This window comes from Lagopus muta, chromosome 11 (assembly GCF_023343835.1).
Source record: "Lagopus muta isolate bLagMut1 chromosome 11, bLagMut1 primary, whole genome shotgun sequence".
Classification (NCBI taxonomy): domain Eukaryota; kingdom Metazoa; phylum Chordata; class Aves; order Galliformes; family Phasianidae; genus Lagopus; species Lagopus muta.
Genome location: NC_064443.1, coordinates 11,725,051 through 11,748,803, shown reverse-complemented (window position 1 = coordinate 11,748,803; position 23,753 = coordinate 11,725,051). Strand labels below are relative to the sequence as shown.

Here is a 23,753-nt window from a genome sequence, read left to right as displayed (position 1 = left end):
GCTGCAGTGAAGCTGTAATGCGGTTTTACAGTTCCCCACTTACCAGTGTAGTTTACAGAATAGCTGTTTGGATCCAAGAACTTTTTTACCAGTTCACAGTTAGACAGTATGTGATGGGAAGTAATCACATCGAGATAGGCCTGCAGTCCTTTCTGTCTTTCTGCTATGAATTCACGCTCCATGTTTCCAATCAGTTTTTTTGGAGGAAGAGGTAGACTTAGAGATGAGATCTTAAACAGAGAAGAAAAATTACTAACGGTGCTCTTAAAGTGCCTCGGGGATGTAAACTAACAGCACAGAAAGTAAGACTCCTAGCAGCGAGCTGACTACCAGATAATTCTTTCCACACTGTATGTATGTAAGCTCCTATATTTTGTTTCAAAGTACTGTTATCAGGGAGAGGCAGTCAGACAATAGCTGTGCACACTGCATCCCAGTGTGAAGAGCTTCATAAATGGAACAACGCTGAAAATGCAAGACCAATTTTTGCTGGAGAGTCGTGCATTTAAGATCACAGCACAGAGCTTTCAGACTCCAAATGGCTACATTTCAGCCAAATGCTATTACATACCTTTGTGCACACACCTTATCATTTTCTCCTGGCAAGATTTGTGTTTTTTTATCTAAAGAAGTACAGATTAACAACTTTCCTCTTGCCTCCACTGCTTTTATGGGTAGCTTAAAGCCCTTATTTCAGTATATCAAATCTGTAATTTCAGATACAGTGCAACTTTTCCAAAGTTGCCCAAAGCGTTAAGTGGGTGAGATCAGAGAGATCATCATTAGAAAACAAACGCAGGCTGCACACTGCTTATATTTAATTACATCACATGAATAGCCACAATCAATGTTTGACACTGCTAACACATAACTGTCCTGCAGATCTAAGCACCTGCCCGGGGTGTGCAGAGTCTCCACGGGAGTTATCTTTTAGAAACGTGCATCACAGCAATCAATTACACTCTGTGCAGTAACCCCACTTGCAAAGCAAACAAGTCACTCAGAGGAAGGTGGGGGGGCTTGAACAATCCTCATTTCAATCAGTGGAGAGAGGAAGGATCAGTTCAACCAACTGTGGCAGAGGCAGCAATCTCTTTCCTTTTTTCTTCCTCCTTCTGAACCCATGAGTTGCTTCCCCCCATCAAACCCTGGTGCTGCCTCTGGCTCTGACTACAAACCACAGCCTGAAAAAGAACGACAACTATGTCTATATTGCAGATGTTAACCCAAATCGTCCTGTCCACTGATCTTTCATTATAGTTCTTTTACACACCCTTGGGGAAAGCAAAAAAACATCTGGGAATAAACCCCAGAGCAACAATGCATCACTTACAACCTGCAATTCTCCAAATCAGCTCTAACACCACAGGCATGCAAGGCCCGCATTTGGCAGACCGCTCCTTCAATTCAACAGAGCTTCTAAGTAGAAACTAAATGCATTTTTGACATTACTCACTTGAAAAGCACGTCCAGTCATAATCACCTTTATCTTCTTGACCTGACAGCTAGCTACCATCAGAGAGAAAAGGACCTGAGTTCACAAGTTTTCAGACTATTACTCCTTTCCCCCCTCCAATAAACCTCACATCTGCTGTTTTTCAGCAGAAAGCAGTGTTCACCCCCCAGGTTTTTGTACTTATCTCCAAAACCCAGAGCACGGTGAGAACACCACCACTGCCCCCACCTCGCAGAGGTCCTGACCTTCCCAGCACACAGTGGCTCTGGATGGGCTGTGCTACAGCAGAACCAGGAACTTTTCTTATCTTCAAGCCCCAGCCTGCTCAAAAGCTGCAATAAAATGCTTCACGAAAGCCAGGCATCTTGCTGTAAATCCTGTACCCAGTGTTCACTTCATTTTTTTTTACTGTTTTTGGAGTCTGGAGGTTTTAGTTTCTTTTGTTGTTGTTTTAATCAATCTCACCGTGCACAAGATGAGAGTTTACATTGTTTAACAAGTCATGGGACCTGAGGACTTTGATGAAATACTGTTGCTTACAGTTCTGGATGGAAAGAACTGAGGAATGCTGCATGTCTTAATGGATCAGAAAACCTCAGCGCCAGCACCTCAGAGCAATCTATGCAATTTATAAAAAACCTTAAGAACAGAACAGCAGGGGAAAACTGCAATTTAACATGCTTCTCATCACCTATTGTCTGCCATCTCCCAAGCCCTGTCTGAAGGAGCACTGGTGGCTGACAGAAGCAGAGCTCTGCAACCTTGGTAAAGGCTCTAAATTCACCTCTGCTGGGCTGAAGATGACACCTCAGGCAGTGGCTCTACAGCAGCCAGAAAAGGCTTTTCTCCAAGCAGAGATGCATCTTTGCTTTCCAGTCTATAAAAGCAGAAAAAAGCAGGAGCTGGAGACTGAGGGCGTGTGCAGTAGTTTTCACTGAAGGAAATGAAGAGCTAATGAAGATGAGCTATTAATTTAGCTGCCCTCTACATATCATTATATCTAACTTAGAGGGGAATGTCCTGATGATTCATTTTGATCTTTTCTAATCATCCAAGGAGCTGATGCTGTTGTCCCAGATCTCAGTACCTTGTCACTGCAGACTCTTTCCCTCATTTCAAATTCCTCCTTGGCCCATACCGCAAGTTCTACCAAATAATTCCCAGAGACCTTCACTGTTATCATTCACCTCTGCCTCAGATACAAAGGCCTCTTTCTTTACTGCAACACATGTAAGCTATTTACCTTTGCTTATCACACCTTCCACCTAAATTTGAAGTCAAATGCCCAGTGCCTTTTCCAATAGACTTGGCTCAAGGTAACAAAGCCCTGTAACACCTTAACATTCTGTCCCCCCAGTTAAGAGGAACTTGTTGTAGAAGATTGAAAAAAGAACTCTCCATCTCTCTAAAGCCTTCTCAAAATTGGTTCTCTGCCATCTCCACCAAAACTTGGCAATGGTGAAGACTCCAATGAGCACTGTATGCTCACTGTGCTGACCAGCACCACTTCATTTCCTCGTGCTCCCATGGGTGCTTATCTAATCTTCACCCTTGGATTCCTTTGGAGCAGAAGACACCTTTGTACTGCATTTATTCAGCACATCACGTAAGTTTCTAGGTCATGACAAGAGTTACTGTGTGCTGCTGTGTGTTCAGTAAAATAATTATACAACTCAACCACATTGCATCTACTGAGTTACAACCAATTAGCCCCCCTATCTACCTTCTAATCTGCTTCAAATGATTCCCATCCTATCAGAGTACACAACTCAACTCCCCAACATGGTTTTGCTCAAGGAGGCTCACCTAGCAGACAGCTGATCTGATCTGGTGGGGGTGAGGAAGGGAGCAAAACCGGTATTCAGCTCCTGATGATGGGGGGCAATCAGTCACACAAATCCACCCTCAAATCACAGTGTCACTTTTTATTTGGCTTCCCCAGTCCTATGGAAATCCCAAGTGACAAGTTTCACTCCTGGAGATGCCAGCTCACCCCCCTTCTCCCAAACACACTCATGTCCCTGCTTTTTCCCACACCAACTAAAAAGAAATAATTGTCCTAAAAAGCAAAAGAAAACACACAGTAAGTCCAGTGTTTAACTAAGGAACACTTCCCAGAGATACAGAAATCCATCACATGATAAGCAGCATCTGGAAGTGCTTTTAGACCAATATAAATAATGAGACACATAGCACTTCAGTGCTGAGTTTATAAGGTTGGTATGTGCCTTGGCTTTCCTCAAATCAAAGGGGGAACAAATAATAACACGCCAAACCGGAACGAGCTGCAGTACTGAAGGGACAGATTCACTGTCTGCCAGTCTCCACCATTTCTATGTAAATGGGTGCTACTGATGCTGAAATTATAATTTAAATTTTACAAGAGAAAAACTGAGAGTGAAAAGCATATATTTGAGTTACACTTGAAATCAGTTTACAGCTATGCAAGTCTCTATCTTTTTCTTTACTGTAACACACAAAACCATCACAAGCCATGTCATACACGTATCATTTCAACTGATGTTTTATATTCATGTATCGGGGTAGAAGTTACCTGCAAGCTATTATTAAGCAAGTCGAAGTCACTGTATCGCCTCACAATCTGCAAGATAGAAAGATGAGCTGAGGAAACACATCACTTTTCTCATTACCCATTTACCCTTATTCCACCCATTGGAGAGAAGCATTTCCCATCTGTAACTCTCTTCATCTTTTAGCCATTTCTGTACAAACGTGTGACTTCTGGATGTATGATGTGCTGCCAGAGCACAGAAAAGAGCTTTCAATGACATCTTGACCAGAATAGAGATGCAGGTCTGAATATTGTTCCAAACAGCTTTCCCAAAAATATTTGTCAGCGGCTGCCTGCAAACAGTGTACTTCTGCTATATTAGAGCTGTATGAGAAGCAATAACTTTTCATGACCACCTTCATCTCTACTTCTAGGTTTTACTGGCTGTGCGTTAGCATGGCTGTGATTTTAGTACTGAGGAAGGCAAACTGGTATTTGAATTAAAAATGACAGCCGTACCAATGTACAGTAATCACACCATGACAGAGACTTTTCCTGTTTTCCTGAGACATTCTATCAGCAGAGCCTTCTGCAGCTGGCAATAACACTGTCTCAGCTTTTGAGCATTCAAATACTTCATGTTCTCAATTTAAATCACTATTTCCCTCTGCAGTTCACATTTCAGAAGCTAGAAAGAGCTTCAGATTCTTCCTGAGAGGCATCATGGTTCATGAACCGGAGTTTAAGAAATTACCTGCCAACTGTTTTCCGCTGAAACTCCTCTCTGAACACGGATTATGTATTCCTAGTGAAAGAAAAAAGTGGTTAGGAACAAGAACTAATGAGCTGAACAACGTTATTAGATACGGCTCCAAGTGTGACCACATCCCAGTTAGGAAACGCTCAGAAGCAGAAAATCCAGATCCAGATTTTCAGCTTCAAGGTGAAGACCCATGGCCAGCTGCCCCCCCTCTGCTATGCAGAGGTCCAAGAGCTTGTGGAATGAAGCACTCAACACTGTCCCTCACTTAGGGAAAGAGCTCTCTCAACAATGAGAAATCCAGCCTCTGGTCCTGGAGAATTACTGTCTCAACCACCACAGGACCCACCGCCACCCCATCAGCTGCCCAACTTCTCATCAGTTCAGTGTGAAAAAGGTCACCACAACAGTACGCATAACTCCAACGCACCAGTTCCTCAAGATGGCAATCCTTCATTTCTAGGGCAAACTTAATGCTACCTATTTATACATTAAATATGCAGATATAGCCGACCTCCTTCAGATTTCAACGACTGATCATCCTTCCACCTCAATTACATTCATAAAGCACACCTCTCTGCCCTTGTGCCAAGCGGTGTGTGAGCGCCCTGCCAGCCGCCGCCTGCAGCACACACACCTCACATGCTGAACCGTTTGCTATTCAGGTTCCACGACTTCTCTCACCCCACTACAAGCTTTCAAACATTCTTCATGCGAGTGCTGAGTGATCTTCCAACTTCAGTGTTGCAGAAACAGAAAGGCCAGAGCAGAGCATCATGCCCTACAGTTTCTTCAGATATTAAAATCAATGATGCATTCCAAATTACCATGAGTAAGCAATGAAGAAATAAGGAAAAAAACAAAGGCACTTCCATCACCTTGAGTTTTTATGGCCAAGTTGTCTAATATGTAAAAATAACTGCATCTACACATCTGGCCTCTACCTGCATACTGAACACATCATTCATTCAAGGGCTTGATCCAGGCAGTGTTACACATTTAGTTTGCAGTTAGCAATTCAAGATGGGCATTTATGAGTAATTAACCTCTTTCAGATACAATGAAACATCTTCTGGTTTTGGGAGCTGCCTCTGAGAGCACACAGAACTAATTCTTCTAAATGAAACCAAGGTAAAGGCTTGAGGACTGAAGAACAAAAATGTACCAGAGAATCCCATCTATCAGCCTCAACTAATCCAGGATTTATTTACTGGGCTTTTCTTCCAAAGCACAGTGCTGCTCAGGCAAGAATGCTATTTATTTCATTTTCTCAAACTCATTTAAAATCCCCTTTATCAGCAACAGCTATCAAATTGCAATTTTGAACCACACATCCTGAGAACAAATTCAAGACCAGGAAGCATGAAAACCAAAGCCATGTAAAATGCTCAGTATTCCAGCAGCTGAGATGGAAGTGACAGAAATGGAGGTGGGCACTCAGTGCCCCGGAGGTGTCTGAGAACCATGGAGATGTGGCACTGAGGGATGCAGCCATGGGCACGGTGGGGCTGGGCTGGAACTAAATGATCCCAGATGTCTTCTCCAACTTTGATGAGTCTATGAAATCCAAGATGTCACAAACCAAAGCGTGTAACTTTGATACTAGAATTAAAGTGCCCATATTCAGCAAGTCACACTTATGTGCTCCCCATATTCTCTCCTATTACTCATTTGACATTACCATCATTTTCCTGCAAAACAGGAAGCACAAACCTTCACAAGTGGTAACAAAATCCCAGAGTCAATTCCACCTCAACCAGCAGAATCACATTTGGAAATTCTGTGACATGCGGACATGTGGAAATGGACGCATGGAAACCAGGATCCACAACTAAAGTTAACTTTCCTCGACTTTCCCTATTTTGTGGCTGTTACTGCATTTTGGGAAGTAGGAAGAGATTGTTTCACTCGCTGCCAAAAAATGCAGCAACTGCTTATTCAGCAAGTCTCGAAGGAACATTGGCTATTTCTCCAAAAAAACCCACATCAGGGATGATTCACCACGCTCAGTCATTCATCTCTTCTAGTATTTTGAAAGCAGCAGAATCATTGCCCAATCCCTCGTTACCCAGCAATTAACCTTCCCTGCTGTACTCCACGAGGCACTCAGGACAGCAGAGCACACCATTCATTAACTGACTGTCAGAGCATCCTGCACACACCGCTGCTCCGATCAATACCACAGCCATCTCTGCTGCACAGCACGGTGATAAACAGCTCTCATTTCCTTCCCTGCGCTCAGATCTCATTTTCACAGGAAGACTGTATTACAAAAACATGATGGGGACACAGCTATTTTTTCCACAGTGTTCTCCCATCCAGTTCTGCTTGGGTGCCCTCAAGCATTAATGGAGCACCTCGTTTACGCTGTACAACAAGAGAGCATCGCTGTGTAGAAGCAGCTGTTAGCTCTGTGCTGAGAAAGCAGGTCCCAGCACGCTCCTCCATCAGTGCTGAAGGCAATGAAGAACTGGCACTCAGCACCACTTGGCCAATGCAACCAATGACAACACCTGAATGATCTTCTGTCTTGTTTGCCACAGCTGACGTGACCAACAGTCCAAGCATAGCTACAGTAGAGAAGCCATAATAAGCAAGACAGCCCCACTGCCAGCACTGCCCCAGTCACACGCGCCCAGCAGAGCATGGCATGCTGAGTTTTACAGAAGTTGCCTCAGTGCAGTGATGAGCTTGTTGTGGGATCCCAACCAGCACCGTGTCCATAGGGCCAAAAAAGAGCTTCCAGCTCTGCAAGGAAAACGCCTCAGCACACAAAAGGTGTCAAATTCTGCGCAGAAAAAATAATGATTTCCAACAATTTTAGACTGAGTCGGTCTGATGTCAGTGGGACAGAGACTGTGCCCACAGGAAAAAATGCAAGTGTAGCAAGACAGACACACTGTTTGGCTGCATCGTATAGGATAGACAAACCCGATAGACCAGGTTTTGGAGAAGGCTACCAACTAAGCCCAGTCCTGCTGAACATGCTGGGTATTTAAAGCCAGGCTCATCAAGGCCTAAATTAGCTGCACTTTCCCTCGAGTCACGCAGAAATTCCCACGATGTCTTCACTCCTACATGAACAGCTCAACATTTTTTCCAGGACTCAGTTTACCAAGGGACTTCACAGAGATTGCCAGTTGGCACAGACAGGCCCTGGCTCTTGGAACAACCCCACACGACAGCAATGACACGTGGGTCCAACACAGACCCTCTCCTCTAACCCCAACCCCGGATCCCATGCAGTCAGGTCTGAATGTCCACTGCTTTGCTCAGCACTGCTGAGCCAGTTCCTGCCACCAGTTCAGTCTGCCAGCAGTTCAATACACATATTTACACACACGCTTAAAGATGCCAAGCAAAGCACTTTTACCTATAGGATCATTTCCTGCTGCTCTGCTAAACAAGAAAGAGGAAAACAGTGCAGGGAGAAGGGAAAGCCGTGTGACCCCAACACGTCAAAATGTTTAACACTGTTGTTTATCATCTTTCCTACTTCATAAACAGAAAGCAAATGGAAGAGAAGGCTTTTGCAGAGATGAAATCAGAAAAAAACAAATAGTGCAATGTTCATATCATTCTCATATCATTAAAAGTTCATATCATTAAAAGTAGAACCTCCCTGGCCAATACTGGGTAATATGGTCTGTTTTCCCACGAAAATCATCTCCAAATTTCTGGCTCAGGACAGTCAGCCTATTTCACAGATTTCTGCTCTACATCTTGTAATCCAACAGGCTTGAAAAGCCAACCACTACAGGGATCCAGGTCACCTTCAGATCACATCAACTGCAAGTTTGAAAGAGCTTTATTTTGTGAGCATTAAAGAGAGGAATGCCTAATGAAGCATGAACGCAATCCCTGCGTAAGTATGCTGCACTGAAACTATTTCTAATAAGATCTTTTAAATGTTTACTTAGAAAATCCCCCATGTGAAAAGCAGCAACCAAACGAGGCAAACTGCTCAGCTCAGCACTCCCTGCGGGCAGAGTCCTCCTTCCCCACAGCACTCACTGCTCCCAGCCCCTCTGATGCTGCAGCAGTGATGCTTACCTGCACTGCACGTGTCTGGGGATGTCACACAGTTCCACGGTGGCTGTGTGGCTTTGTGGCAGTGTGAGCTGCTCAAAAAGGACGGCAATGAAGTAGGACGACTACAGGAAAAATAGGACACGCGTTTACACATCATGAAATGTACTGAGCAAGGAAAGCTCTGGGGAGCAACAAGAGAAACAAGGGCATCCAATGTGCTGCACTGTCAGGAAGGGAAATGCATTGTACTGCTTGGGAAAGACTCAGCACTCAACAAAGGTTACACTGCAGGATCTCTAAGGAGGCAATATTCTGCCTGCAGCCCATGCAGATGCCATTCTCACTCAGCACGTTCACTACTGGAAACCATAAGGTTGGAATACTCTAAATAATCTGTGATGAAACCACTCTCATTCTCAACAAGAGGTCAACCTCAGCACATGCTATGGGGGATCTGTGTGTCCAAACATCCAGTGAGCGAGCTCTAAGAGCTCCCTGCCCAAAGCCATCTCTAAAGGTAATCTGAGGAAATCATTTTTCAAAGTGAAGGCAAACATGTAGAGATTGAACTCCTCGTAAAGCAGATGGGCAAAGCCCTCTGCAAGCTTTTAAACTAACGCTGGAGTTCCAGAAAGACAGAGCACCATTGTTTGCTGCATGGGAAAAAAAAATAGGAAATAATACAGGAAAAACATAAATGCTTTCTGAAGCATCAACAGTCATCTTCACTTGTGGAGAATGAAAATTTCTGGGAGTGTGTTACAAGAGGGATTCATTTCAGCTCTTCGCTTCCAAGTGCTGTTCAGACAGCAATGGACTGGAGCAAAATTGTCTGTCTGTCTACTTCAACCTCAATTTGAAAAGGAATGAAAAAGGAAAATTGCTTTGGAAAAGAATGAAGGGCTGTTTAGAAGTAGTGGTTTTACTACTTTTAAGTGCTCTGAAACGTGTATGTACAGATGTGTCATACACCTAAGCGATTATGGAAGCATGCAGCTACCAAAACTTACAGAGAAAGCCACCTTTAGACGGGGAGCACACAGAACTGCAACATGAAGCAATTTCAGTAGCGAAAACGTGTAAAAGCTTTGGTGCTGGAAGTGCCTCCCTGTTGTCAGCACGCATTTGGCATCAGGTGGAGACACTTGCAGATGGTTTCATACAGCGGATGTCATCTCACTCCCACTGAAGCCAAGGAGCGCTGTGGCGACAGAACAGCTTCATTTCCTGCATAATGGCTGGACGTGGCCCTGCCAGCAGCACGAACCCAGCCTGCAGCAGGTGCCCCGCAGCCACTCGTGTCTCAGTACCACTCAGTAACATAGAAAATGAGTTGTTTCCACCTTCAACCACCCGTGGAGGAAACACAGAACAACAAACGCCGCTGACGACGTCCTTGTTGCCACACAGAAGCACGGAGGTTACAGCCCAGCTCAGATGTACCAACACGAGGAAGAACTTCCAGCTCTTTTCACTTGGAAAAGAGCAGAGAGCTCGTGAGCAAACCACAGCATTCTGCAGCTGCTTTCCTCAAGTTCTAAAAACAAGCGAGGGGGTTGCCATGCTCTTACTGAGCAGAAAGTACAAACCCTCGAAAGAACATTCCAGCTCCAAGCTCTGTCCCTGCTGCTTTCTGGACAGTTCAGGTACAATGCAGTCGTTTCAGGTTTTGCTTTCAGTTTTATTTTTCAGCTTCATCTTCATCCCCAGGAAAGAGAAACTCAGTGCCTGCCAAGCACAGCCCTTGACTCAATGCCATTCAGTTTATATTCACTCACTCTGCTGTATCAAACCTAAACTAACAGAAGCTGCTCAGAACAATAGAGAAGCGAGCTATTCAATTGACACAAACCTTCTGCTGGGTGTTTCATGTGTCATGGAGCCCTTCCTGAAATTCCCCACCTTTTCCTTCACTGGTTGCTCAGAACACAAGCTATTTTCTACACCTGGCAGATGGAGGCTTAGTTTTACAGATGTTTTTAGGAGGGATAAAGAACAGAATAGACTTACACCTTGTTAGGAAATCACTTGAAGGTGGGGGACAAAACCAAAGAGTTAATGCAACTTACTTACTTCCAACTATAACATAACAAACTGTAACAGTCCTGATGTACCACAGAAACATTTCTACTACACCCCACCTGCTAGATATTTCTTAGAGAGGATTCATTTATGCACCTCTTCAAGCACAAGGATCTGTTGGTGGGATTATTTATACCAGGCAAGACCAAACAAGAGATAGCATTACCAGCAATAATCACTCAGGTCCTGGGGATACAAGCTGAAGTGTCCAAAGTGACAAAACACTCAACTGACATCAAACATGAACACAGGGCTCCGTTACAGCTTCCTGAATTTGGTTATCCTGCACTGCTGTTCTACAAACCATCTGTGCTACAGACACTTCAAATCATCTTTCAACTATCAACAGGGCTTCTGCAGTAAAACAAACAATTACTAATAGATGTATCTTAGAGACAGACTTTAAATCAAAAGGCGCAGTGCTTCAGCATTCTGTTATTAACAAAAGATCAGAACAAATCAGTTGAGGTTTCTGAACATCCATTAGTAACAGAGTACAGAGATGGAAGGTGAGGGGCTGACATTTACCATCAACCTCACCCAGCCAAGGCAACAAACACACACTCTGGATTGAAAGCCTGCTCCTGAATACTCATTCTAAAAGGATTTTGTGGTGTTGTTTTCTTTTCCTAATCAGACTTACACAAGCCAAAGGAACACAACAAGCTGCTACCATCACTTGCACTTGCAGAGAAGTGCAACAAGCCACACTAAAAATGACTTAAAAGTGAAACAGATCTGGGCTGCTAATAGGCAATGCTAGAAGTGACACAACTTCTGCAGGTCCTACTGCAGACACCCCACAGCCACCAGAACAGACAGAAGCACGAGGCCTGCTGGAATATAAACCTGGTCAGCCTCACGTATAGCAGGAGATGCAAGAGGGGGATGCCACGGCCTGCCAGGTTCACCACATCTGTAAGAGAAGACTTTGAGCAGAGGAAGACTAAGAGCATCAGTTAACGTGGGCTCTTCACGTATAAGAAGAGTAACACACAGCATAACGCTGCTGAAGCACGGACCGCTTGGCTCAGCCCGCCCCGTGCACAGCGCGCTGCCTGCCGGCCTGCTGCTGCCGCAGGGCCCAGCATCGCTGCTCCCACACGGCCAGGAGCGGCAGCCCGCTCGCTCTGCTTCTCTGCCACACGCCGCTCGCTCACCCCCTAACAGCGCAGTTCTCAAGGCGGAAAACAACCACGGGCAGGAGATAATGAGGGCTGTCGGTGCGCGCTCACGAAGGCGGCCTGCAGGCAGCCGGGCCGGCCGTGAGACGCCGCTCCGGGCAGCTCTGCCGGCACCGCCTGCACGGGGAGCGCGACGGCACCGCGCCGACATCCGACAGGGCGCGACCCATCGCGGCGCAACTTCGCCTCTGCTGCCGAAACGAGGCGGCGGGACCCATCGCCGCTCCTAAAAGCCGTCACGGATCACGAGAAAAGCAGAGAGCGCGGGCGGTGCGAGGCCTCCCTGCGGGCGGACGAAGGTCGGGGCACAGCCGAGCCCCAGCAGCGGCCGCGCCGGGTCACAGCGCGGGCAGAGCCCGGCGGCAGGCAGGAGCCGCGCAGAGCCACGCCGAGCCGCCGGCACGCGGGGCCGGGCGGAGGCGGCACGGCGCTGCTGCGGCCCTCCGCGCCCCACCTCGCAGCACCTCGGCGGGACACCGCGCCGCACCCCGCCCCGCCGCAGCCGGACCCCGCCGCTCCCCCCGGCCCTGCTCCCCCCGGGCTCCCCTCCTCACCCCGGGCTCCCCTCGTCGCCGCCCCTCAAAGCCCAGCGCCGCGGCCCGGCCCGCCGCCCTCACCGTGTGCGAGTGCAGGCTCTGGCTCGCTTCGATCTGCGCTGTCAGCGGCACCGTGTCGTCCAGCAGCACCTTGCCGGCCGGCGGTTTCTCCATGAAAGCCATACCGCGGAGGGGCGACGGGAGCCCGGCGCCGCCGACCCGCTCCTCCCCGGCCAGCTCCCGGCGCGACCGCCGCTGTCAACGGCAGCGCCGCGCCGCCCCGCGCCGCCCCGCCGGGCCTTAGCGCCGCCGCCCGCCCTGCGCCGCGACCGCCCGCCCGCCAGGGGGCGCCGTGCCGCCCCGACGGCCTCGCGCAGGGTTCTCGGGGTGCCCGCGCCGCTCGGGCCTCGCGCGGCGGGAGCGCGGCTCTCGCGAATTCACCGCCGGGGCGGAAACGCCGAGCGCAGCCGTGCCGTACCGCCGGCACAGGGTGGGATGGGGGCAGCTCCGTGCTTGTTTCTGGCTCTCGGGTGTTGAAACTGCCATAAAAAGTTCCGCTAGGATTCAGCATCTTCCCCTCACTCATCTGAAATCTGTACAACTGTTTTTTTTCCCCAATAGAAATCAATTAAATTTCCTTGCAGCGGTACTGAGACCCTATTTGGGAACCACAGAATGGCCAGGGTTTGAAGGGACCTCAAGGATCGTGAATCTCCAACCCCCTGCCACATGCAGGGCCACCAACCTCCCCATTTTAGACCAGGCTGCCCAGGGCCCCATCCAACCTGGCCTTGAACACCTCCAGGGATGGACGGGGCATCCACAACCTCTCTGTAAAGAACTTCCTCCTGACATTGAAGCTAAATCTTCCCTCCCTCAACTTAAAACCATTTCCCCTTGTCCTGCTGTTATCTACCCTTTCAAAGAGTTGATTCCCCTCCCCTCTGTAGGCTCCCTTTGGGTACTGAGAGCCTGCACTGAGCTCACCCCACAGCCTTTTCTTCGGGTTGAACAAGCCCAGCTCCCTCAGCCTGTCCTCGTAGGGGAGGTGCTCCAGCCCCCTGATCATCTCTGTGGCCTTCTCTGGACCCTCTCCAACAGCTGTCTTTCTTATACTGGGGGCTCCAGACCTGGACACAGTACTCCAGATGGGGCTTCACAAGAGCAGAGCAGAGGGGGACAATCACCTCCATATCCCTACTGGCCACCCCTTTTCTGATGGAGCCCAGGATACCATTTGCTTTTTGAGCTGGAAAGCCCACGATCCCTATGTTTCAGTGACTCCCATAGAGAGCTGTATGCAGGAACAAGGCTCACTGAGCCACACCTGCCATCCCTTGCACAGCACTGCCATCCCGTGCTGACAGCAGAGTGGCTGAAGAGCACAAAAGCTCCTCTGCAAACTGCTCCTGCTGCTCCACTCTCAGCTTCGGTTCATTTTGTTAGCAGGCACAAACCTAACATCGCATCCAGAGGGTCGGTGCTACAGGGAAGGAGTGAGAAGATTCGTTGCTGCACTGCACCTGGATAGCTTAGCTATTTTACTAGTACTTTCACTGCATTGTTTGAAGGCAAACTTTCTCTCCATAGTGTAGCAATTGGACAGATCAATAGCGTGGGAGAGGCATTACAACAAAGGTGTGATGACAGAAAGATCAGCACGACAGAAAGGTGCCATAAGGGAAGGGAAGAAGATTGCTCACCCGTATCAGAAGATTCCAGATTCACAGGAGAAAGCTTCACCAAGGAGAGATCTCCAGAAGGAGATCCTTTCCCAGTGGCAGCCTTCAGTGAGGACTACAGCTGAACTGCCTTCACCTGTGCTCCCAAGGCCGACCGGGTCCTTTCCCAGGTGCTCAGGCTGGGACTCAGCAGTTACCACACACATAGCAAACAACTTCTGAGGTTATCTGCATCAACGCAGAATGCAGTTCTGCTGCAGAGGAGATGGGAGGATAGCATTTGTTTGGCCATAAAATTATGGGCCGGCCACTGAGAAGAGCCCATGCTTTCAGGAGATCTCCCCATTATTCCTGGTGAAATATGCAAGAGCTGCACCTACAAGCTTTATCAGAAAGCACACATTGCTTGTATAAAGGCTGACTACAACTTCCATGTAAAAGTTAGAACGGTGCAGAAAAGCACACTGCAGCACCATCAGCCAGAGCTTCAGTCAGATTACCTGAAGAAATCTTGCAGTATGTGAGTGTCAGCACTTCCACTTGTCTGGTTTACTGAAATGCACAACACCATCCCTTCTCACGCGTTTGTTAGCAATATAACTATTTTATAAACAGCAAAAATGTTCTGGCTGAACTTAACTAGTGTGACCTGCAGATGGGCTGCAAGGAGCAGCCTCACTCCAAGCCCTGTGGCACAGCAGATGTTTGTCAAAATGGGCCACGTCTGTCAGATGTGAGTGCCCAATTCCAGAGCTGCACAGAAAAATTGAAAGGTTTCTTGATGCAGTTACTCTCAGGATTGTGTTTGTTTGCTGTCGATGAATGATCCTAGAGGTTTTTTTGTTGCAAGTTTACTGCATTAATAGATGGAACGTGACAAAGGTGGTCAAAACCAAGCATACATTTCTGTCTTTACTGTAAGAAACACAAGATCAAGAGCTCGAACTTGCTGGCACCATGACTTTCACCATCCCTTCCATAACAGTCTTTCCACTTTCTTTGACTTTACACGATACTGAGACGTGTGCAACAGAGCTCCTCAGTCGTTTCACTTCCACTGCAGCTATCACTTCTTCTCCAGTATACAGAGGAGCTGGAAATCGAATCTCCTGGGAAAGAAACACACAGCCCTGACCAGGCATTTTAGTACCCAGAACTGCAGAAATAAGTCCATTGATCAAAACTCCGTGTACAACAGTTCTACCAAATTTAGTTTTCTTGGCAAAATCTTCACTTAAATGCAAAGGATTTGTGTCACCTGTTAAATGAGAAAAAGTAAGAACATCATTCTGTGTAAAAACTCTGGTAAGTTCAGCTTTGTCTCCAACTTTTATATGTAAATTCTGAAGCAATGGACATCCAAACAACAGGTTGGTAACCGCCAGCTTTGTTGAAGCTCTGTGTCGGAAATCCCCTCTAGAAATTCCACATCTGAAGAGCAGCAACATTTCAAGGACCTTCTGACAGTCCACCCAGACTGGAGACTTAGTCCAAGACCAGCTCCCTGCTGTTCCCAGCTAACGCAAGAAGGAATGGAGATGTCTTGTTTTGGGGAAAGAAAAAAAGAAAACGAGAAGCATTAAAAAATAAAAAAATCATCAAATGCACCCAGAGTTGAAAATATTTAATCCTCCCATTTATGTAGAAGATTTTAAAGTAAGAGCCATGACTAAGCAGAAATTTGTTTAGCCATGGCTTCAGAGACAAAGAATTCGTGGAAGTCATTTTATTAAGCAGCATCCTCAGGGGGAAAAGACAAAAGGTCTGGAGGTGCACATTTATGCATCCATTTCTACATGAGGTCATTACTGACTTTTAGAAAGGGAAGAAATGGGATGAAAGGGAAGAAAGGTGCCAAACAAACATGCAGCACAGCACTGATGGTGGGGAGGCCCCCTCCTACCTGCAGTACCCGGAAGGCACACCGCCTGTTCTGGTAGAAGCCCTGCAGGGTCAGAGCACTCCACAGCTTGACGAGGCCTCTGAGTAAAAATAAGACAAAGGACATTAAGATTTTTTTTCTCTTTTCCCACAGCATAAATGTTTTTAAAACATGTTACACAGTAACGAGGCAGACTTTGACAACCTGTAACGCACCAGTGAGTTCTGGTAGCAGCTCTGTCACGAAGGGTTGTTATAAGGGCTGTACCCTTGTCCTTGACACGGGGCAGATGCTAATGGTGACCATGTTACGTTACTGGCCCTGTTCTTAAGCTCTTCCTGTGCCTTTCAGTGCCATTTCCCCCACAGCACCTGCAGCTGTCTCCAACATTTAAACCTGACCCCCATTCTCACAGGAAGAGATTTAGAACCACACCTTCCAGCAGGGCTTTGCTCCTCCAGACCCTTCTGTTCTACAGCAGGTATGGATGCACACAGGTCACAAAACCTGAGGGACTTTTTATTTCACAGAACTGTTAAGAGATGGATGGGGCATGAGAGGTCGTCTGGCCTCACTTCCCTGCGATGCACAGAGATGCCCACAGCCCCACCAGGTGCTCACAGCCCATCCAGCCTCACCTCGGCTGTCTGCAGGCATCCAGCACCTCTCTGGGCAGCCTGTGCCTCCCCGCGCTCATTGCAAGAGCTGTTTGCGCTCAGCCTAGCTCTCCTCTCTCCAGCCTGACACCGCTTCCCCCGTCCCGTCACAACAGACCCAGTCTCCTTTCTCACAGCCCGCCGTTTCCCTCACGCTCCACGCACCCTGCTGTACCCAGCTATTCCTCACAGCCCGCTCTCCGATGGAGCTTTTTCTCGCGCTCCTTACCCGCTAATCACTCTCAGGACGGCACACAGACTTTTCTCCTCGTACGCCAAGACGTCGACAGGCAAAGCGGCCCCAACCTGCACACAGAGACGCCGTGAGGCGCAGCCGGGCTCCGCGCGGCTCGGCGCGATCCGCCCGCCTTACCTCTCCGTGCAGCTCCCGCAGCGCCGCCACCACCAGCTGCTTCAGCTGCGGGGCGCCGGGCCGGGCCGCGCCGTCGGGGAGCTCCCTGCGGGGAAACAGAGCGGAGTTGGGGCTCGGGGGCGGCGAGGAGCGGGGCGCAGAGGAGCGGAGCCTTACGCACAGGCAGACCCGCAGGTAGCAGTGCTGCGCCGCGCTCACCAGCACCCGCCGCTCGTAGGCGGCCGCAGGCGGCTCCGCTCGCTCCATGCGCCCGGCGGCGGCCGCCCCTTTCTACGGCGGCTCGGCGGGGCCGCGGCGGGGCGGAGCTGCAGGCGGTGCTTGAGACCGAAGTGCGGGATGAAGGCGGGCCCGACGATCTGCCAGCCTCGAGGACAAGCAGCGTAAGGAGGTCAAAGCGCCAATTAAAAGCTTAATCAGCAGCCGGATGGCTTGTTGATAAGTTTGTGACCGTAAACGGGACCACCGCGATCCCTTCGCGGAGCCGCACGCGCGGTGCTACGTTCGAACACGCGTAGCGTAGCAGTAAGGAGGCGGCGCTGGGTGCTGCGTTCGAGTCCCGGCTGTGAGCGACGCGTGGGCACAAAGCCCTGGGATCGCGTGGAAAAGCAGCAGAGAGGAGGGAAGGGCCTTCGCTCTGCAAATAAATCAAAACTGCAATAACTTAAAAAGCACCCAAGATGAAACAGCCTGAGCTTGAGAACCAGCTGGATGCTTCTTCTAAAACTGCATCTCGTCAGGAATTGGTCTGAGCCAGCATGGCAACACCGCAGCGACCTAACGGCCACCCCGTGCAGCCTGAGTTAGGGCCCTGCTCACGGGAAAGCATTTCCCACCTCCCTAACCGCTCTCTGACCGCTCTGCACAAAGGAACGCCGAGGTTCTGGGCAGCTTTCCCTATTTGACCTTTGGGTTTTGTCCCCCTGGCAGCAATCCCCTCCATCCCATTCCCTGCGAGCCCAGCTGCGTCAGGCCGTGAAGGGCAGGGCTCCTGTGCCACAGGCGGCAGCCTGCTCTCACCTTCCTCCTGCTGATGCAAATACAGCATACTTATGTCAGCTAAAGCCTGCAGTGCTTGAAAGGAGGTATTCGTAAGAAAACAGAAACACGGTGCCCCAAAGCCTCCCTGTAAGCACTCAGCAGAGCTCATTTCCAACCACATCTAAAGATTCCAGTCCAGTCTCCCAAGCAGGCTGTTGGATTCCTAACAGGCACCTTTTCTGGACTACTCTCCCACCTAACTTAAAAACTGACTGTAAAATACTAAATGCTTTCAACAAAGCTTAAGCAAAAGCAGACGTGAAATAATCTTGTTCCAACATCCAACATGTACCAAGGCTCATTTTCTCATCAAATTATTAGTGAGGTTAAAAAAGGCACAGAATGCAGCAGCACCAAGCAAGAACTCAAGGAATATTGTGGTCCTTCAAGGAACAGAGAAACAGCACAGAGCCCAGATCATCTTCCTACAGTTATTTGGCAAATATGCCTGAGCTGCCAGTTCTATTGGGAGCAATAACATCTACAGAAATTTCTATTCCTTTTTAAAGAAGACAGCAAAATTTTATCACTGGAAAGCAAAACGTGCTGGTCAGATCATGTACAAACATGTTCTGGTTGTTGCAATAGGGTGAGTGCTGTTCTCCATAAGCCCTGATAACAGAAGGAACTCAGGCAATCCAGGGAAATCTGGGTAGCTGCTGTAAATCCCACTCTGATGTACTCGCTGTGGGGGGCTGTCAGCTGCAGGGAGCAATAAAGAGCACACACACACTGCACCAGGAAGGCTGGACACAACATGTCAGTTTATTAACCAAAAGTGAAGCCGAACCCCAGAGTGGTTTAACTTTTTAAAACCATATGTTTATATGGCAGATACTTTTTTTTTTTCCACGTTAACACTGTACTGCAAGAATCAAATTTTGCAGCTGTTCACCCTTTGAGAATCAAATACTAAGTGTAAAATGAATAAGGGTCCCTCGAATCAATTAAAAACATATTTAACTCAAAAGAACAGACCAATTTTAAGAACTGTCTTATGAAATTCTCCCAAGTGAAAGACTTTCAAAGCACTTGGAGCCTTGAGGTAGCAACTTTATGCAGAATTTAATTCCCCTCCTGCCCCACAAAGCAGAGGAAAATTAGTAACGCATTATTAGCTCCAGCCAGCTAAGCGGAGTTGAGTGTTCTCTTATGAGGTTAGCAACTTTCTCTTCCACCTTGGAACAGCAGAGTAGTGCTGCAGACATCAGGAGAAAATCCACAAGGAAGGCCTCTTGAAATAAAATATCTGGTTTGAAGGAAGTGAAACGATCAGCAATAACCGTAACAACAAAAATTATCTGGAGTGAAAAGAAACACAAAGTGTTTGTATTTTGGCAAGACTAGTTTACAAATACACATCGAGAACAAGAGTCCATCTTCAGCCAATGGAAAAGAAAGACTGGAAGTGACATTCAAAGGGATTTCTTTTTTGCCCTCTGTGCAAAATTGCACATTGTTTTGTTTTGCCTTTTTAGAAGAGAGCACTCTTGCCCCCCCCCTTTTTTAAACATTGTGAAACGTGTGCAGTTACATTAAATAGAAATGGAAATGCCAGGATATTCGGCCACTGAAAGCTCCCCTCACTGCCTTCACAACAATCACAAGCAGGGAATCAAACTGTTTCCCTCCAAGTCTCAAAGACACTATCCTTTATACCCACTTTGCTGCTGAGTTCTTTGATTAAAAACTAGACCTCTCCACTGTAAATTTCAGGGTGTCCACAGCAGATTTACTGTTCACTGAACTGTAACAACAGCAACAAAAACAGCGGTGTGCATTCTCCTCATCTGTGAGGAACAGTCCTAGTGAAAAGGAATAAGCTGAGATGCAATAATGCAGGCAGATCTCTGCAACCAGGCACTTCACTCCCCAGTCACACTGTCATTGCCAGCGTGTTTTCTGACCTTGCTCACTGCTGTGCCATGTGGCTAACCAGGCAGCGTCCAGCATCTCACTGCAAGCTTTGGATGCTACCTTCATGCTTCAAGATGGCACAGAACATGATGGTTAAAGCAGACTAATCATGCACACTGCAAACTACAACTGTGCACCTTCTTAAGGTGGGCGAGGACGAGCCTCCTGACAGACTCACTCTCCTTCAGCTCAAGGATTTGAGTCAGGTTGCCTCTTTACACTACAGAAAGAGGTCATCCTGGATGCAGGATGGTATTTGCCCTATTTGCTTTTGCTTCAGGGAGTCTAGAGAAAAATAGAACTTCAAATTCTTGTTCTTGGATCCCAATCTTCTGATTTTCTGTTCTCATCTTCTCCTTTGACTTCTAGAAGCCATGAAATCCTCCCTTCCAGGTAGAACTTACAAATCTAACATCAATCTGGGCATTTTGTTATGTTTCAAAACAATTGCCAATGTTTGCATGTGCTGAGGAACAAAATCTTGTTCTGCAGAGAGAACCAAGGGCTGCAAGAAACAGAATCCATCTGAGAGACAGCTCAACCTTCCAGGTCCCTCTGAATAGGAGATATTCTGCCTGGGAGCAACAAAGGCCCAGCTGACAATCATTCACAGCAAGTCTCTCTTTAGTTCACAGGACAGCTTAGGCAGCACTTAACTCAGACTGGTTTGCAGACCAGTTTATGTCTGGGTTGCAGGACAGTCTAAGTTGGCTTCTGTCTTGGAACCCAAACCATCCTGAACTTTAAAATATCAAAGACTGTTTTCACTCTTTTGTTTGTTCTTAAAAAAATTAATAATAATCCATAATTAAAAGAAGGATATTGTCTTTGGTGTTAAGCCTCAGAAGCATGACAGCATGAATGAAGTACCTGCTGCTTCTTTGGCTGTAATTTATCACACAAAAAAAGAGAGAAAAACTAGCCCAGGAAAGCAAAGGAAATTCACTGCTCTAAAATACATGCAGTTAGAACAGCTGCTACACATTACAACCAGGACTTTAATACTACGGAAACACCCCGTTCAGGGGTGCCCATTACATATCACTTGCATTTTAGAAAAATATTACTCCAATGACAGTAACTGGACAACAGTCAAACTTATCAAGTTGCCATCTTACTTATATTGCAGGAACTGGGAGGACTTCATCTATTTAGGAGAAAGAAAGTCACCCAGTAATCAACTTAAAGTTGCAGCAGAGTTTTCTGTGCCTTAAAGAAAATATCCACCATTGTAACAACTAGAAGCAGAAATTCAATATTAGCATCCTTCTCCTCTTGCTCAAACGGCTGTGAATCAAGCCAGCACATTGTTACACCAGCATCCACAATTAAAATATCATAATCCACATAAAACACCATTAAGTTTTTATCACGAGCTGCAAAACATAAATTCAAAGGGTCACAGATGAACTACCTACAAATTTCATATCTTTATCCTGGGTTCCATCAGAAAAGGGGTGGCCAGCAGGTAACTGGGAGGGAGGTAACTGTCCCTCTCTACTCTGCTCTTGTGAGGCCCCATCCAGAGCACTGCATCCAGATCGGGGGCTCCCAAGGCAAGAAGGACAGAGAGCTGTTGGAGACTCCAGAGAAGGCCACAAAGATGATCAGGGGGCTGGAGGTCCTGCCTACAAAGACAGGTGAGGGAGCTGGGCTTGTTCAGCCTGGAGAAGAGAAGGCTGCAGGGTGAGCTCAGTGCAGCCTTTCAGTACCTACAGGGAGCCTACAAACAGGAGGGGAATCAACTCTTTGAAAGGGTTGATAACTGCAGGACAAGGGGAAATGGTTTCAAGTTGAAGGAGGGAAGATTTAGGTTGGATGTCAGGGGGAAGTTCTTTACAGAGAGAGTGGTGAGGTGCTGGAACAGCTGCCCAGAGAGGCTGTGGATGCCCCGTCCATCCCTGGAGGTGTTCAAGGCCAGGTTGGATGGGGCCCTGGGCAGCCTGGTCTAAAATGTGGAGGTTGGTGGCCCTGCATGTGGCAGGGAGTTGGTGATTCATGATCCTTGAGGTCCCTTCCAACCCTGGCCATTCTGTGATTCTATATAAATATTCTTTTCACACCATAAAAATGTCCTTCTTATCATCTGATTCGTATTTATATGGTGCTCTGATAAAATCTCAGCAGAATTAAGTTCATTAAAGCTGTGGAAACACTACCTACTAAATGCTGCAAATTTAACAGGTATTTTAGATAAACATAATTAGCTTAGTTATCACCTAACCCAAAAGATTCCTCAAATACACCAATTGTCTAGTTAGCAAAGACAAATGCTGACAACTTTTGAAAGGCTTATGAAATCAGTGGCATTTGAAAGCATTCAAGTGTCTAATTAAGTTAAAATACTGTGACATTGGAAGGAGGGAGCTCCTGTAGATAAATACAGAAGTAGTCTTCCTTTAAATTACAAAATGTTCATTCTTAAAAAGCTTTAAAATTGAGTCAGACAACAGCACCCTGGCAAACTTGCAGTATAAAGGATCTCTGTAAATGAAAGAAGGTCATCTATTGTGATTTTGACACCACATACATATGTATATATAGTGTCAGAAACATGGAGCAAATCTGGGGAGAAGACAACTATGACACCTTCAAGCCATACGGTCTGAATCACTGCACTTTTTTGGGAAGCATGAAGTAATTTTCTTTGCTGCTCAGAAAACACTTAAATTTAGCAATGCTTCATTTTCTGCATTTTGTTGCTAATCAGATTCTCACCTGTGTCCCCAGCTCAGTTTACTTGGTTTAATGAAGTACCTGCAGTTTTCAACAGGTGGAAGAAAGTTTCAGTGCCACCGTACTAACTGGCTCCATTGATATTTTAATGTCAAATCCAGCTGCTACAATTAAAAGCAAATTTGGGTAATTGAAGTGTTAGAAAGATAATAAACCTATCAAAGGCTTGTATTCCACAGGTTGCCTCTGAGGAACAGGCAACCTCCTGCCACAAAATTTGATCTGAAAATTTATCCCAACAGGAACACCAGAAGGAAGGAGGCTTCTGTATCTTGCACACTTTGGGTGTTGCATCAGGCACTTGAACTGCTGGACAGATGCCATTCTGAACCAAGTAAGAGAACTCAAAGTTAGAACCATTTTTAATCTAGGTCTAATAATGAAGTATCAGCAGCAAAGTGGAGGCAGGGAGTGAGCAATCCATCTGTGCCGAGACTTGCTTATGGTTTCTAAAATGCCCAAGAAGACAGCAGCATTAACTGTTCCGTAGTGTCCATTTTCCTTGTGAGTTGTGTTGCTGATAGGAGGCTTTTTTGTGTCTTGAACTAAGAAGGCACTGAGGTACCCTGTGCCTAATTCCCTGGATCCAACAGGTCCATGCTTGAGCCAAACATTGCCACCAGCTGCTCCTCATAATGCGTTATATTCCTCTTCATAATGTCCATGCAGGGTCCAAGCAACCTCTCAAATGCTTGCACATCCATGACTGCAGAGAAGTAAAAATATGATTGTCAAGTAGAGTCCTTTTGGATAAAACAATCTACTTTTTGAAGCTGAAGCACAGAACTTCAATCTAACCCATTTGGTTTTGAGGCTTCAATGGATGCTGATCTCTTTCTGTACTATCGCTTGGAGGAACAAGCTTAACACACATCTCATCTCAGAAGTCAAACACACACCGTGCAGG

The 23,753-nt window shown here is 47.0% G+C and overlaps 3 protein-coding genes across 13 annotated transcripts in view; all 3 read right to left on the bottom strand.

Moving 5' to 3' along the window:
• Positions 1 to 15,001, bottom strand: part of PXK (PX domain containing serine/threonine kinase like) — a 33,846-nt gene extending 18,845 nt beyond the window's left edge. For 9 of the 10 annotated variants that reach the window (XM_048957902.1, XM_048957903.1, XM_048957905.1 and 6 more), the window contains exons 1-4: positions 12,644 to 12,844; positions 4,723 to 4,773; positions 4,011 to 4,058; positions 44 to 230 (exon numbers count right to left, since the gene is read on the bottom strand). In XM_048957902.1, the coding sequence (XP_048813859.1) occupies positions 44 to 230; positions 4,011 to 4,058; positions 4,723 to 4,773; positions 12,644 to 12,745 (388 nt within the window). In that variant the 5' untranslated portion in view covers positions 12,746 to 12,844. Of the gene's footprint in view, positions 1 to 43; positions 231 to 4,010; positions 4,059 to 4,722; positions 4,774 to 12,643; positions 12,845 to 14,265 lie in introns of those variants that run through there. The other variant, XM_048957912.1, reaches the window with a different exon arrangement.
• Positions 15,002 to 15,129: 128 nt separating this feature from the next.
• LOC125698957 (ribonuclease P protein subunit p14-like) lies at positions 15,130 to 17,456 on the bottom strand. Of its 2 annotated transcripts, XM_048957927.1 has the most exons (5): positions 17,316 to 17,456; positions 17,156 to 17,240; positions 17,012 to 17,088; positions 16,148 to 16,226; positions 15,616 to 15,786 (listed from the first exon to the last, which is right to left on the bottom strand). In XM_048957927.1, exons 1-5 carry the CDS (start codon positions 17,399 to 17,401, stop codon positions 15,730 to 15,732), a joined length of 384 nt encoding a protein of 127 aa, XP_048813884.1. In that variant the 5' UTR covers positions 17,402 to 17,456; the 3' UTR covers positions 15,616 to 15,729. The 2 variants fall into 2 exon arrangements, with proteins under 2 accessions (XP_048813883.1, XP_048813884.1); XM_048957926.1 differs by lacking the exons at positions 17,012 to 17,088; positions 17,156 to 17,240; positions 17,316 to 17,456 and having other exon boundaries at positions 15,130 to 15,786.
• Positions 17,457 to 18,934: 1,478 nt separating this feature from the next.
• Positions 18,935 to 23,753, bottom strand: part of PRKAR2A (protein kinase cAMP-dependent type II regulatory subunit alpha) — a 53,633-nt gene continuing 48,814 nt past the window's right edge. The window contains exon 11 of the mRNA XM_048957916.1: positions 18,935 to 23,552. Coding sequence (XP_048813873.1) covers positions 23,419 to 23,552 — 134 coding nt within the window. The 3' untranslated portion in view covers positions 18,935 to 23,418. The remainder of the gene's footprint in view (positions 23,553 to 23,753) is intronic.